General features: G+C 43.3%; 1 protein-coding gene across 4 annotated transcripts in view; it reads right to left on the reverse strand.

Moving 5' to 3' along the window:
* Positions 1-16299, reverse strand: part of MYOCD (myocardin) — a 221284-nt gene that overhangs the window by 39287 nt on the left and 165698 nt on the right. For all 4 annotated transcript variants that reach the window (XM_050765608.1, XM_050765610.1, XM_050765607.1 and 1 more), the window contains 3 exons: positions 14256-14311; positions 12143-12218; positions 8084-8245 (listed from right to left, as the gene is read on the reverse strand). In XM_050765608.1, coding sequence (XP_050621565.1) covers positions 8084-8245; positions 12143-12158 — 178 coding nt within the window. In that variant the 5' untranslated portion in view covers positions 12159-12218; positions 14256-14311. The remainder of the gene's footprint in view (positions 1-8083; positions 8246-12142; positions 12219-14255; positions 14312-16299) is intronic.

A 16299-nucleotide genomic window follows, 5' to 3' on the forward strand; every position in this document is an offset into this window, starting at 1 on the left:
GCCCTGACATCATCCTCTGGCTATGCTCGCAGGGCTGGCTCTGGGCACCGGCCCCTTGGGGATCTTGGGCCGGTGACTCGGAGCCTTCCCTCTCCCTCTTGGAAGTGATCAGATGAATGAGTCAGTTGTACTTTCTTTGCATAAACATTTAAAATGCCAAGATTAAAGCAAGATAATTGGAGTCCTAGTTACCTTTCTGTGAGGACCCACACCGCGGGCAGGAAATCATGAAGTGAAATGTGAAAATGCACCTCCTTCCTTATCAACCCGTGAGCTGGTTCACTCCACTGCAACGGAGCTCTTTTAACTCATGGACAGACTACCTCCTAACATCCCAGAAGAGACTGAAGCAAAATTTGCTTCTCCAGGGAGAAAGTCGTACACAGAAAAGTAGCTATTGTTTCAGTGTTAGCTGTTGCCTAAAGATATTTGTATAGATTTAGCATGTCATAGTCTACAGACTGATTGGACTATCTAACCAAAGTCAGAACTCACCGCTCTTGAAGGGGAGCAGATGCCTTTATTATGGAAATGGCAGAATAGGTAGATGTTTGAATGAATAATTTTTTTTTACTCAGATCCCTGGCACTTTAGAAATTAGCCTTATGTACTTTTTTTTTTTTTTGAGATGGAGTTTCGCTTTTGTTGCCCAAACTGGAGTGCAATGGTGCGATCTTGGCTCACCGCACCCTCCACCTCCCAGGTTTAAACGATTCTCCTGCCTCAGCCTCTCGAGTAGCTAGGATTACAGATGCCTGTCACCACGCCCAGCTAATTTTGTATTTTTAGTAGAGACGGGGTTTCTCCATGTTGGTCAGGTTGGTCTCGAACTCCTGACCCCAGGTGATCACCCCCACCCCCAGCCCTCAGCCTCCCAAAGTGCTGGGATTGCAGGCATGAGCCACCACACCTGGCCTTTTTTTTTCTTTTTTTGAGAGATAGGGTCTCACTCTGTCACCCAGGCTGGAGTGCAGTGGTTTGATCATAGCTTACTGCAGCCTCAAATTCCTGGGTTCAAGTGATCCTCCTGCCTCAGCCTCCCAAGTAACTAGGACTACAGGCATGCACCATCACGCCTGGCTAATTTTAAAAGTTTTTGTAAAGATGAAGTCTCACTATGCCGCCCAGGATGATCTTCGTGTCTTTTGATACACCTGATCCTAGGGCCACACAGGTCAGGAAAAGCAGTTAACCTGTGTAAATACTCGTCCTGCATTTCTCTTGAGATGAATCCTCTAGGGACAAAAAATAGCATCAGGCAAGGCGGGGGGATCACGAGGTCAGGAGTTCAAGACCATCCTGGCCAACATGGTGAAACCCCATCTCTACTAAAAATACAAAAATTAGCTGGGTATGGTGCTGCATGCCTGTAATCCCAGCTACTTGGGAGGCTGAGGCAGGAGAATCGTTTGAACCCGGGAGGTGGAGGTTGCAGTGAGCCGAGATCGCGCCATTGCACTCCAGCCTGGGTGACAACAGCGAAACTCCATCTCAAAAAAAAAGTGCTTTATCCTGTCTCCCTTTTCTCTTTTATAGGATCCTCCTCAGCCCCTCCCAGAGCCTCAAGCTGCCCTCAGATTTCTAGAGGCGTCTCCTCAACCTCAGCTCCCCCTTGGGCATGCCTTGCCCACCTCTCAATGATGCCTGAGATGACTTCCAGGGAGGCAAAGCCGTTACTTCACTGGGCGGCAGAGGCAGACTCCAGGCACTGCTTTTCCCTCTCTGCGCACACCCTTTCCTCTCCCACACTCCCTTCCCGCCACTCCCACACGCCCCAGCGCTCCCAGCTCCCCGATTCTCTTGCCCTCCTCTTTCCCAGGACCATCCTCAGCAAAGTGTTTGTCATGTATGCCTTAGTGTGTTTCTTTACCCCAAGGGTCGTTTGCTCTTTGGAAATTATTTCTCATGATGGAGTGATAGATTTTGTTCATGAGAAAGTTATGCCAAAGCAAAATTTCCTTTTTTATGCCAAAGCAAACAGCCCTACCATCTCACTCAGGGCCACGGTTATTATCTAGCTGCCTTCAAAACGAATGATCAGAGAGGGTGCAGACTTCCGGCTTCTCTGAAGAATGCCTAGATTCTTAGTGAATAGGAAGGTTTTGTTATGAAGGCTAAGCGCGGGGCACACTGGTGAGCAGTGACTAGTGTTGGATCTTTTATAAATGTAAGTGATAGAAATGGGTAAGCTTCTGGACCAGTCCTGGAGGATCAGAATTATTGCTTTCTACATGTAAGGGTCACGGTGATAAAAAGAACAAATTTAGCTTTGACAATGGGTCTATATATTCTAAATCACGGGTTCTTTTTTTAAAAAAAAGCCTGGCTGGGCATGGTGGCTCACACCTGTAATCCCAGCACTGGGAGGCTGAGGTGGGGAGTTCGAGACAAGCCTGACCCACGTGGAGAAACCCTGTCTCTACTAAAATTACAAAATTAGCTGGGCGTGGTGGTGGATGCCTGTAATCCCAGCTACGTGGGAGGCTGAGGCAGGAGAATCACTGGACCCCGGGAGGCGGAGGTTGCGGTGAGCTGAGATCACACCATTGCACTCCAGCCTGGGCAACAAGAGCGAAACTCTGTCTCGAAAACAACAACAACAACAAAAAAACCTGACTCAGGTGAAGACTGGCCCAGTCCCATGAAAAGGTGAGAACACTTTAGGAGGAGATGGTTGTCTTTTGGAGCTGAAAACCTGGGCCCTTCTACTGTTGGGAAGGCTGGGAAGGTCAGCCTGGGTTCTGTTTTACTCAAGCTAGGAGTCAGACGTCTGGACATTATATGACTTTCGCGGGAGCTAAGGGATATTCACGTTAAGTGAAGAAAATGCTCTAATGACCAGCGAGAGAATTAACAAGCTAGAAGTAAGCCTGTAGGGGTCTCAACACAGAGGGATATTTCAGTAATAATGACCACTCATAAACTGAGCAAGGCCATGCTAAACTCCAGGATATAATATCTGTTCTCATGAATCATTGCTTCCAACATAGTGCTTTTTGTATTCAGTGTTCTGGCCTGATCAGCAGCTTTCTACAAGGTAGAAATAGGCCATGAGGTGCACGCTCCAAGATACGGCCCCAAGGAGGACCAAGTCCCCTATTCCCCCACAGAATGTCATTTTAGGGTGATGAGCCTGTTTTTTTCCCTCCACCTGGAAACTGTAAGACTCTATGAATTCAGAAAGTCAGCCTGCAGGCTGGGAGTGGGATCAGAAACTGGTACTCAAGAGGAGAGGGGAACAGACATGGTGCTTTCATCCTGCTGACTGCAAGAGAGATGATGTCTGGGAGTAAGAGGGAAAATCCCAGGGTAGGGACAGTCCTCTGTCAATAATGTCCTTCCCTGTGTTGTTGGGAGAGGTTCTAGATTCTAGAGTTTCTATTGCAGGGTTGGAGACTTGTTGGTCCTTAATGAAGTTTGGAGGGAGGGAGACAATGATGGAATGATCCTCTCAGAGCTTGGCAGAAACTCAGAAACACAGCTGCAGAGAGAGCCGGAAAATGTAAACACATCTGGAAAGGCACGTGGACAGGGGAGGGAAAATACACAGAGGCTGGAAGAATGATACACAGTGCAACCACAACCAAGGGAGAAGATACGATCACAAGACGTGACACACAGAAGAGAGAGCTGGGTCACCTTTGGCATTGGAAGGACTATAGCTGTCGCTACAGCTGTCTCTAAGTCCGCTCTCTCTAGCTGTCTCTAAGCAAGTCCCTCTGTCTTTATGATATTCCTGTTCACCTTGCCCATAAAAACTCTTAGGCACATTCAAAGGGTGACTGCTAAAGAGGCTGATGCGTAGATGAGCAACAGGTGTTCAATTGCCCATTACGGCTGTCCACTTTTGGATTTTTCTTGGATTAGGTCACACTGTATCCTCTGCCTCTTTCTCTAGCCATTCCTTCTGTTTATTAGTCACAGATTCCCTGCTTCTATCTTAAATACTACTGCATGGGAGCCTCATTTTAGCCCTCTTCTCTTTTTATACATCCTCATTTCCCGCAATTACCTTCCTCCACTGGGTGCTCATGGTTCTTCAGAGAAACTTAGAACAATTGGGAGCCAATACTGTCTACTTCTTGAGGCCAATAACTTTAAAATTCAGGAGGGGAGTGAGACTTTTTAGTAATAGGTAAGTTGTACAAATTAAGGAGAAAATTTGAGTGCACAAATAATTATGGACAACATTGAAAAAAACTCAAAGAACTACTCTTGAAAAAGCTACTGGTTTCTTAATTTCCTTGGTTTCCTATGATTTTAGTAAGCAGTGTTTTAAAGCAACCACTCATTGTGATCATATTTAAATGCTTCCAGAACATGAAAAAATATGAAAAGGTAATTATAAACTATCTTGTGAAGTATGTGTAGGTTTGAATTTAAATCTGAAAAATATAAAACAACAACATAGACCAGCATCATTTATGAATATTGTGGCAGACAGGACTAGCTACTTATCAAAAGCTAGAATCCCTCTTCCGTAATATAAAGGCACTGCCGGAAATGGCTGTTCAGCCAGAGAATACCTTTCTCAGCCATATGTACTGTTCTCGCAATGGAATGTGAGTGCAGGTGATGTGGTCATTTCCAGGTTGAGATTTTTTTAACAAGTGGATGAACCTTCTCATCTTTCCTTCCCCCTTTCCTGGATACATTCAGAGAATGACAAAGCTCCAGGGCAGAGACTAGCAAACTAAGGCCTGTGTGCCTGCTGCCTGTTTTTGTAAATAAAGTTTTATTGGAACATAGTCATGCCTATTTGTTTACTTACTGCCCATGGCAACCTTCCTGCTACAACATCAGAGTTGAGTAGTGACAGGGACAGTCTCAAGTATTTATTATCTGCCCCCTTGAGAAAAAGTGCCACCCTCGCTGTAGGGAATGGTGGCGCAACAAGACTGAAGGAGGCTTTTCATGGAGGAAAAGCCTCTTTGAACTCTTTCCAAGCAAGAAATACATCTTTCTTGTTAAACTGTTGAAGTTTTGTGGTTTGCTCCCCAGCCAGCATTATCCCAACTAATAACGAAATAGACGCAAAATCCCAAATAAGATACTAGCAATTTCTAAAACCAAATTTATGAGAGATTGTTTTCCCCTAGAAATTCAAGGAAGATTAGGAAAGGTAGCAATACTACATTACTTGGTCAAAGAAGAAAAGCTATGTCATCATCTTTTGAAATGCTTTGAAAGCATTTAAAAAAACTCAACATCTGTCTTGCAAACTACTCTTATTGCGACAGGAATAGAGAAATACTTCCTTAGAAAATCTATCCTATACCAAAGGTTACATCATATACAGATGTGAGTGACTAGAAAAATCCACATTTAAGAGAGAAACAAAACAAAAATGTATGTAATCATCAATATAACACATTATAACATAATATAAAACATAAGGCAGCACTAATATAATATAATAAATATAATATAATATTACTTTTGAGACACTGGCAAGGTACCAATAATAATAGTATTCTGCTATGTAATATATAATTTAACAATAACTATTAAATTATATATTACCACATTATTGATTGTATAATATAAACATGTGCTTTATGTAATTCATACATATAGTTTTATATATAAGATAAACATCTATATGATATAGATATTTTTTATATAAGATATATATTATTTGGTTTGTATAATATAGTATATTATACTTTATAATATATAATTTGTATAAAATGTATATAATGTATAAATAATATATTCATAAATAAAATACATAAACATTATATGTAATTTATTTCATTAATGTACTACATAGACTTTTAGAAACTATATTAATTCTATAATATGCTAATCATGTTGTTGTGAAAAAGTACCAGCCAGTGTACCAAGGCAGAAAATAAAAATGAAGTAGAAAACAAATTTCCATTCCCTTAGACCTGGACAACTTAAGATAAACTGAGAAACTATTGGAACTATTAAGATCTTTGACACTGCCCAGTTATAAAATAAATGTGTGAAATTAATAGGTTTCCCATATATGAGCAATAATCAACATGACTTTACTTAAAAACAACAAACTTTGCAAAGGGAAATAAAAAAAGACATGAATAAGTGGAGATAGATACTGTGGAAGAATTTATAAAATTATGTATTTTAAACATATGAATTCACTATAAACTAACACATAAATTCAGTGCAATCCTAAACAAAATTACAATAGAATTGAAGATGACACAAAAAATTGATTCTAATTTTCACTTAAAATATACTTGCAAGAGTAGCCATGAAACATTAGAAAAATCAGACAATTGTAAAGAAACTTGTGAAGACAGATATTAACACAAAATGTAAAACAGATCACAAAATTGTGATAAACAAAAAAAATTAGACCTCTCTCGTAAACCAACTACTTAAATAATTTCAGACACACTAAGGATTTAAATGTAAAAATAAAAGTATATAGATATTACAAGGCAATCTAAGTGCATAAACTCTATATTTTTGACTTAGGAAATACTTTCAATAAACACGAATTCAGAAAATATAATGAAAAAGATGAGGGGATTTGACTATACATTAATTAGGAACTGCTATAGGTAAAATTAACGATATAAAAAAATTAAAAGTGAAGGACAAACTGGTAAAAGGATGCGAAATACCTGTGACAGATGGAGGATTAGCATTTTTTTCCCTATATAAATAGCATACACAAAGCAGTAAAGCGAGAACATGCTCAGCACGGAAGAAGATAAAAAGCCAAGTATTGCCAATGATACATAATCACAAGGAAAAATATAATCTACTAGAAACCTAAGAATGCAAATTAAAAGGAAACCTTTTGCCTATCGTGTAAAAATAAGTCACAAATGTACGTGCACCCAACAAAAGAAAAATAAATAAATACATGTACAAGCACAGAGCAGAATGCTTTAAGAAACAATAAGAGATGCCCGATGGAGAGTTTTACCTGCCCGAGAGCTTATCAGAGTAAAGATGGTGACAGTGCGCTCCTGAATACTCAAGGCCAAGTTCAAAGCCCCCAGATATTTAGTGGGGAGGGAGAGAGTAGAGGAGAGAGAAAATCACAGTGGGATATGTAAGTGGGTACTGACAGACGAGTACATTGCCTCTCCTGGAGTTGATATTTTCATATTTACCAGTTCCAAAGGCAAAATTCATGTGGCCTCTGAATCGCTGGGTGAGAGCAAGATTTTAGAATGTGAATAAACTGGACGACAAGTTTTATAATAAACTTAGTTTTGGATAAAATGCGCTTATACATACTTTTTGACAATGTGTCAAAACATTTAAATGTACTCTGCTTATTAACATCTACCAATAGTTTTCAGAGCGGATTGCGGGCATAGCTGGAGAAAGTTAAGTGTGTCTGTAGGAGAATTAAGCTCCCTTTCTCCCGGTTACCATAGTTTTCCTGGTTTCCAGCCCAAAGCCTCTATGAGTGAATTCAGTACTGGCAGGATGTTTGGGTTCACCTAGTATCAGTTGTTCAAAAAGCCTATGAAATGATTTTATACAGTTTATAACAGAATCAATATTTGTGTCTCCTTTTTGAGTATTTGTCCTTTGACTTCGTGGAGCAAGTGAGAGCTGTCAGAGTTTTTACATGCATTGTTTACCATGAACTTCAGTCCCAGGAGCCTGTGAGCTGGGTAGGGTGGGTACTGTCACCTCCATCTCGAGGTGAAGTGACTGGGGCAACTGGGCCTGAGGTCTGGGTTTTCTAGTCTGGGGCCAGTGCTCTTTCTGCTGATATAGTCTACCTCTCTTTAAACAAGGAAGGCTAAAGAGGACCGTGATTGTGACTCCTAAGTAAAGGACGTCTTATAGGGGAGATGTATTGAGGATTATACCTGGTCAGGTTCTCAACTTGCCTGACTAGAGCAAAATTATCCTGTGTTGACTTTGCCTTGGGGAGTACAAGAATGGGAGTTGCAACCAATGCCCAGGATCCCTGGTTATGGAGAATTAACTGGACTAACAACCCATGGTATGGCTCTTGTCAGGTGAGAGGCCCTCATCCCCAAAGGTCCTAGTATGTCAGAGCTCCAGGCTGCCCTCAGATCTCAAGAGCACCAAGAAGAGACATGCCATGTGTTCTAACTACCTTTTATGGCCTCTTTCACAGCAGAATCCACAGGAAGAATGTTTTTTTCCACCAGCTCCAGTGGCCCTGGTCGTAGAGCAATTTTTTCATTGAGATCATCGGCGAGTCGGGCTCTTTTCAGCTTCATCTGAGCAGTTGGAATGGACCTCTCTGCAGTGGAAGCTAAAGGGTTGAAATGAAAAGGATCAGTTCTAGAATTTGATGTCTCTCTCTCTCTCTCTCTCTCTCCGTCTCTTTTGTTTTTTGGCTTGTGGTCACAAAAGATTGTGTCACATTGTGCTCTACCATCCTAATAATTTTTTGATGCAATCATCATCACTTTACAGGGATTATCACCAAAGCCTAGACACTTCCAAATAAAGGCAAATCGAGAGGCACATGGAAAAGTTAGAGACGCTTGCTTTGCGAGGATTTGTGAAAAAAATGTGCAATTAGGAGATTTTTGTAAGCGAGCAGTCTGCAGGCTCTGTATTGCTTGCCTGACCCTAAGCTATGGCACTTGGATACACATTTCGTCTGCATAGTGACCGGCATAGGCTAGGCCTGCAGTAAATGTTATCTGTTGTTATTATTAGTAGTACTAGTATGACTTTTAAAGGATTTTGGACTAGTCAAGGCTGTGACCGACTGAGTCAAATGTCCAGGTCAGTTGCGAAAGAAAAAAAATTCCATTGAAACAGTTATCTAATTAAACAGAGGGATTTTTAAAAGTTGAATTCATCCACAGGCAGTTTCTCATCATTTGGAGGGTGTGAAAGGTCACGTCCAGAGCCTTAAATCCACTTCGATACAGCTGACACCAAACTTCCTTTTTAGGTTGGGCCCTGACTTATTTCTGTGGAAGAACTCAGAGGAGAATCCAGCTTTGTTCTCATGGAGAACTGTAAGTTAAGATTCTATAAGAGTTTGCAACTTCACTCTCAACTTCGTGAATCTAGAAAGTGAGATATTTACAGACAAGTCCCTTAGCCCCATTATTTTATTAGTAACCACCTGCTAACCCCAGACCTTGTGTCTGGCACTGATCTAGAACTCTCCATACAGAAGAGGTCTAGGATGTCGCATCGGTTGCCACAGGCTTGGCTGTGGAAGCTGCCCCTTCAAAGCATTTCACATTCAATGGAGGGAATGTGGATACTCTAAACCAAAGAATGGTCGTACCAAAGCCCATGTCCTCTCCAAAGGACCCCTTACAGTTCCTTGCAAGGGCAGCTTGCTGGCTCTCTGTCTCAGCCATCTTTCTGTTTTTTTTTTTTTTTTTTTTTTTTTTTTTTTTTGAGACGGAGTCTCGCTCTGTAGCCCAGGCTGGAGTGCAGTGGCCGGATCTCAGCTCACTGCAAGCTCCGCCTCCCGGGTTCACGCCATTCTCCGGCCTCAGCCTCCCGAGTAGCTGGGACTACAGGCGCTGCCACCTCGCCCGGCTATTTTTTTTTTTTGTATTTCTTAGTAGAGACGGGGTTTCACCGTGTTAGCCAGGATGGTCTCGATCTCCTGACCTCGTGATCCGCCCATCTCGGCCTCCCAAAGTGCTGGGATTACAGGCTTGAGCCACCGTGCCCGGCCTTCAGCCATCTTTCTGACTCATCCTGTGTACCAACTCAGGACTGATGTTCAGAAAGCCCTCCGTTCTTCTGGTGCCTCCGTACAAGATGCTTCCTACCATCCACGTCTCTCAATCCAGTTTTTCAAGACTGCTACAAATTTCATCTACCTCCTGTCATGACCTGTGGCTCTCCAGCCCAAATCCTACCATTCCAGAGGGCCTGGTCCTTCTCCTTCTGTCTTCTATGTCTTGAATTCACCTTTGCACCCTGGCTTATTTCCTTTCCCCACCTTTAACTTCTTCCCCACTCCCCACTACCAACATCGTACTTTTGGGTCCCAGCATAAGGCTTTCCTAACTCTTCCTGTTCTTACAGATCCCTTTCGCTTTGACTGCCTCTAGCAGTTACAAGCACAAACCCTTCACCTTGTTGCTTCTGAAATTGGACAACAAACTCCTGGGCAGCAGGAGTCATTCTGTATCTAGCAGATCTTTTATGTTCCAAGAAGCTAATTCCCAATTTCTGTTGACAAAAGAGGACCCCATGGGAGGCACCAGAGACGTGCAATTGAACTGGGGGTTGGTGCAGTTCACACCCTGATATTTTAATTCAAGACCGTATTGATGGAAGAAATAACATTTCGTATGTTTTTTGATTATAACATTACTGTGTACTCATTGTCATAAATGTGAAAAATGCTAAAAAAGTGTGCAAAAAAATGAAGGTTTCAGGAAAATCCCCACTTAGTGTCACCTACTTTTTTGTTTGTTTGTTTGAGACAGTCTCACTCTGTTGCCCAGGCTGCAGTGCAGTGGCGCCATCTCGGCTCACTGCCAGCTTCGCCTCCTGGGTTCACGCCATTCTCCTGCCTCAGCCTCCTGAGTAACCGGGACTACAGGGGCCTGCCACCGCGCCCAGCTAATTGTTTGTATTTTTAGTAGAGACGGGGTTTCACCGTGTTAGCCAGGATGGTCTTGATCTCCTGACCTCACGATCCACCCGCTCTGGCCTCCCAAGGTGCTGGGATTACAGGCGTGAGCCACCGCACCCGGCCTGAAAAGTCTATATGTCATTTAAAATGACATCGCTTGGATTTTTGTGCAGCTGTGATTTTTGTGCTGACACAGCTGCTGCCTCTAAGCTTGTAGACACCACTGCAAAGGAGGTAAGAATTCTGTCACCTCCCTTTGAGGGCCTTTTTCCCCTGTTTTCCAGACACCTGGCATCCTTTGGCTGCCTCGTGCAGATCAAAGCCTTCCATCCCACACAGCCTTCCCTTCAGCTTTGGCCTCTTTCTCTTCCCTACCCTGAAAACAGTTCTCCGTCTTAAAATATCCCACCTACTTTAAGGTTGAAAAAGGGTTAGTCTTGGAAAGCCAGAAAAAAATAACCAATGATGCCAATCAAAGAACCAAGGTTCACAATTTCCAGGATATTTCAGAGCCTTTTGTGTGCTTTAAAGCTAGTGTTCAGTCTTGGAAGGAAATCCACGTTCTAGAGAAATAGCATTCAGGCTTTGTGCAGGCTGTTCCCTCAGACTGCGACACCCTTCCATCTTTTTCTACCTGGCTCAGTCCTCACATTCCAGCCCATTTCCTCCCTCCTCCCCTGTCCATTCTGATTCCGATGGCTCTTTTCTCTGATCCTCTTCCATACACCCACCACACCAGGCATTTCCTTTCCTTCCGTGCTGGATTGTAACTGTGATTCTTATGTCCTCTGTTATACTGTGAGACCATCTGAGGGCACAAACCTGTGGCTTATTCATCGTTGAACCCACTGGCCTGGCAGAGCAGCCAGCTCCTAGCAGACATCCAATACAGTGTGTGTTCAAGGAACAATATCTCATAGGTAACCATCAAATTAGGGGTTGGACCTCTTTTAGGGTGGGCACACCCTAATGATTCTGTCTCAGTTAAGGCAACTTACCAGGCAGGAGTAGAAGCCTCTCCTCCTGCATCCGGATGTCAGAATATGGGGACCAATTAGTTGTTTGTTTGCCTTGTCTCACACGCCCCAGCACAGAGGCGGCGCCCTAAAGCAGCACTAGGCCTGCTTTGATCAGTACTAATTTCCTCAGATTGTATTCCCTGCACACCAGAAGGTAAGGGCGTCAGCAAAGTGCAATCAATTACCTGGAGGATACAAAGGCAGTGAGGGGACCGTGATCCCCTGCCAAAGCGAGTGACGATCCAGATTAGTAATAATTGTCAGCACATGCTGGACGTGTTCCTTGCACTCCTAGAAGTTATATGATTTGCCGAGGCCTTAGAGTTAGGAGACGGGACAGCTGAGATCAGAGCCGGAGTCTCTAACCCACTTAAACCATTTTACGGCTTCCCAACTTGGTTATCTACGTGGCCTCGAAGGCTTAGATGATTGCTTGAAACTACCACTTTGTAATGACAATAGAGATTTTTAAGAGGGCTCAGCAACTGTACAGACACAAGTAACTCTGGGAAAATGGCCCACCATTCTATAGCATCTCTTGGTGTCTGATTTCTTGCAGGCTTACCTTGGAGTATGTGCATATTAACCAAGTTGGCACTGTTGCACCTGTTTCTGGCTTTGCGCTTCAGGGAATTTTTAGCCTGTAGAACCCAAACAAAGAGAATTACCTAGTTTTACCTTTTAAAAAACTCAATTTATCTCACATGAGAAAATAACCTTTTAAAATAATAAATGAAACATGAAAATATTCTTGGTGTCTCACATTTTGATGAAGGAACATTTACAAAGACCTCTCCCATAATTTTTAGATGGGAAAATAAGAAGGTGAAGAGCTTGGGTCCACGTCAGGGCTACAAACCTAAAGCTCTTTCAGGGGCAGGCAGGTTGGTACATGTTAATGAAATGTTACTATAACAGGATACTAGGCTGCTTGTATTATAACCAATCTTATTCCATTGCCTTTTTTTTTTTTTTTTCTTTGAGACAGGGTCTCTGTCATCCAGGCTGGAACGATCATAGCTCACTGCAGCCTCGACCTCCTGGGCACAAGTGATCCTCCTGCCTTAGTCCCATGAGTAGCTGGGACTACAGGCATGCATCACCAAGCCCAGCTAATTTTTTTTTTAATTTTTAATTTTTGGTAGAGACAGGATTTCACCATGTTTCCTAGGCTGGTCTTGAACTCCTGGACTCAAGCAATCTGCCCGCCTCAGCCTCCCAAAGTGCTGGGACAGCCGTGAGCCATAGCACCCAGCCTCCATTTCCTCTGAAAACAGTCACAAAATTAACCAAGATCAGAGCTAAAACATTGCCTAAATCTAAAATAACAGGACAAGGTATGCCTCTTTCCCATTATTCGCCTGACTTCTCTTTTAGGACATGTGAACATGTAAAGCCTACAGATTCAGGCCCACCAGGAGATGGATGGGCATGAAGAGAGAGTTTATTTACCCAGTCTCGTGATCTTCTTGATGGGACTGTCGGTAGGGCTGTTGCAGGCTGTGGGAGGGCCAACACTGGACCCCAGGTTTCTGATGTCTAGTTCTGGATTTTTAATCTCACTGTAGTGGATCTCCCAGTGGCCCCCTGAGAGGGGTCTGGGAATCACTCCCGTTCTGATAAGAGTCGGCTGTTCTTTGTTATTCTCCAGGTAATAGGAATCACAGCCACCTGGGAGCTACTTTGAAGAGTAGCAGATCCCTCCTCTTCCTCTCTACCCACAGACAAGTTGCAAAGCTAGCACTCTCAGGCAAGGAAACATCGGCAGGCAGATACTCTCTTTACCTTTCCTTCTCACTCAAAGTGTTGATACTTGCTAAATAGTATTCATTAACATGTTATTGACAAATTCAGGTTGCAGAGATTTGTTATGAAGGTACAGAATATATGCCGAATCTCACCCTCGAATGCTACAAAAAAAGAAGGGAAAAAAGCAAATAACCTTTTGCCTTTCAGTAGCCACAGATAAGTTCTGTATGCATAAACCATGCCTTAGCATTGAATTGGATTTTTAAAAATCTGGTTGTTGTTAAAAAATGACAGGAATAAAAGGTAAGGCTGCTTGAAAGCTGACTCCACTTCCCTCTCTAAAGTGTTTTTTTTTGAGACGGAGTCTCGCTCTGTCGCCCAGGCTGGAGTGCAGTGGCCGGATCTCAGCTCACTGCAAGCTCCGCCTCCCGGGTTTATGCCGTTCTCCTGCCTCAGCCTCCCGAGTAGCTGGGACTACAAGCGCCCGCCACCTCTCCCGGCTAGTTTTTTGTATTTTTTTAGTAGAGACGGGGTTTCACCGTGTTAGCCAGGATGGTCTCGATCTCCTGACCTCGTGATCCGCCCGTCTCGGCCTCCCAAAGTGCTGGGATTACAGGCTTGAGCCACCACTCCCGGCCCCTAAAGTGTTTTTGACTCTAGTGCATCCTTACTGTAATTTCTTCCAACATTAGAAAAATGGGGGACTTTTTAAAAAAAAGCTAAAAAATAGGAGTTTCAAAGCTAACATAGTTGATCCCATTTTTATAGTTACTGGTTAATAGGAATCAGATTCCATATGATATGAGGGCAGGGGACTGGCAAATTGACTGAGTTTGTTGTAGGAATTCTACACGCATCCGCCAAGGGTTAGCATTCAGAGATTCATAACCTGTAGCCTAAGCTTGGGTAAAGACATGTGCAAAAATTACCTTGTCGCTCTCCAAATGTTTTCTTTGCTCATGGAATTCAGCTGGACGTTTCAGTGCTGAAACAGACACACAAAACCATGAGTGGAGACTGGGTTATGGGCATCGGTCAGTATCGCAGAATTTGCCGGTGTGCTTGCTGAGTTATGCACAGTAGGGAGGTGATTGCCTTTATTAGGCCACAAGCAATGAGAGAGGACAGGCCTGGAGGACACCAGCGGCCCTGAAGCCATAGGAGACAGAGGAAGTGGAATCGAAGCCTCAAACAGGGGGAGTAGCAGAGGCAGGATGTGCAACAAGAAGAGAAGTGATGGAGGCAGGGCATTCCAAGTTCTGGAGGAAACAGAAGGGGTGGTGGATAGCTGAAAACAAAAGAATGCTCTGGTTTGAGGGAGAGGTGTAGACTTGGGTAACTAACACCCTCTTTGACTTTGCTCTGTCCTAGAGTGCAAAAGGCTCAGGGGATGACTGTGGTCTGTGTCTGTGGGGTGGGGTGGTGCTTTGGAGGAAGGGACTGTACTCTGGATAAAGTGTGTGGCTGGTAGGTCAGGAACATGCAACTGAGGGTGTTGAGTGAGAAGCAGAGAATCAAACTTTGAGGGCTGGAAGGAACCTTGGAGACAGGGAAGTTAACTCCAACAGTGAACAGAATGGGGAAACTGAGGTCCACAGAAATTGATTGACTAGCTCAGGATCAATTAGGGCTGGGAACATAGGTCCTGTGACAACTCTAACCTCTTTCAAGGTGTGGTATGTAAAATATTAACAATCAGTAGACACAGGCACTGGTCAGTCGTACAGAACACACGTCAGCTGTGAACAACCTGGACAGAATGCCAGCCTTCACTCTCTTCCCATGACCTCCTCCTCATCACAACTTCATAGCACCTCTTATGGGGGTTTAATAAACTCCTTTGAGCAAAGAAGTAGAACATCATTTTGCAAAACTCTACATTTTGCCTTGATTTTCCTAATCTAGAACAATCTCAATCAGGAGCCACAAATAATCACTTTTCATGATAAGTGATAAGGTGGATTAGCAGTTACAGACTTGCATTGATTTTTCTCCCCCTGAATTGTATGTCTGGACAACTTGAGGAATCACTCGATCCAGAGTTCCAATATGACTCGAACAGTGGTTTACCATAAGCTGCAGGCAATGCAATATTCTTCCAAATCTTGGCCAGCACAAAAGTTAGGTTTCTGACCAGATCAGGGTGTGTGTGTGTGTGAGTGTGTGTATGTGCGTGTGCGTGTGCGTGTGTGTGCACACATGCCTCATTCAACCCTTAAGACCATGCTGAATCTGGACATAGTTCTCAGCAGGGTTTGCTGGAGATCAAGCAGACATAGTTGTAGTCACGGTGGCTACCATAATGGTAGTTGGCCCTAGTATCCTCTTTAAGGATGCTGCTTGGGGAGTTAATAAGTCACACTCTCTATAAATCTCCCTGTTCACCCCCAACATTAACAATGTTGCAGAACTACCCCATCTGGCTTCCTTGTGCCAAAAATAGTTGACAGGCATCCTTCTCACTTTGACCAAAGATTAAGAGACTTCCCTTCTTATAGAAAAAAAAAAAAATGAACACGCTTCTTGAATACCATTGATCTGGAAACTGTTTTACAGTTGTCTCTGCTTTCTGCTTTGTACTCTTAAAATGAGCTTCTCTGCAAAACGTCCCTTTTTAGATGACCCTTTTCTCCCATTTCTCCCAACTCAGTGATTCTGAGAAATTTATATGCAGTTGTCCTGTGTTGCTCATGCATTTTCTTTGAGTTGGGTCTGGTCATTATCCTTAACAAGGCTTGCCTTTGCCTGCGTTTGATCGCAGGTGGAATTTATGTCGAGGGAGTTCTGCAAAGCAACTCCCTTTCCCCTTAAGCAACCAGATTATGATACAAAGTCTGCTTGAAGTCCAGTGGGCCATTGCGGATCTATACAATCTCTATCAATAGCTCCTTCCTCTGTCCTGTCTCCTGGTAATCATTTAGTTAGGTATTGCATATTGGTGTAGTTTAATTACTTACATAACCCCGAAAAGGA

Source organism: Macaca thibetana, chromosome 16, assembly GCF_024542745.1.
Source record: "Macaca thibetana thibetana isolate TM-01 chromosome 16, ASM2454274v1, whole genome shotgun sequence".
In the NCBI taxonomy this organism is placed as follows: domain Eukaryota; kingdom Metazoa; phylum Chordata; class Mammalia; order Primates; family Cercopithecidae; genus Macaca; species Macaca thibetana.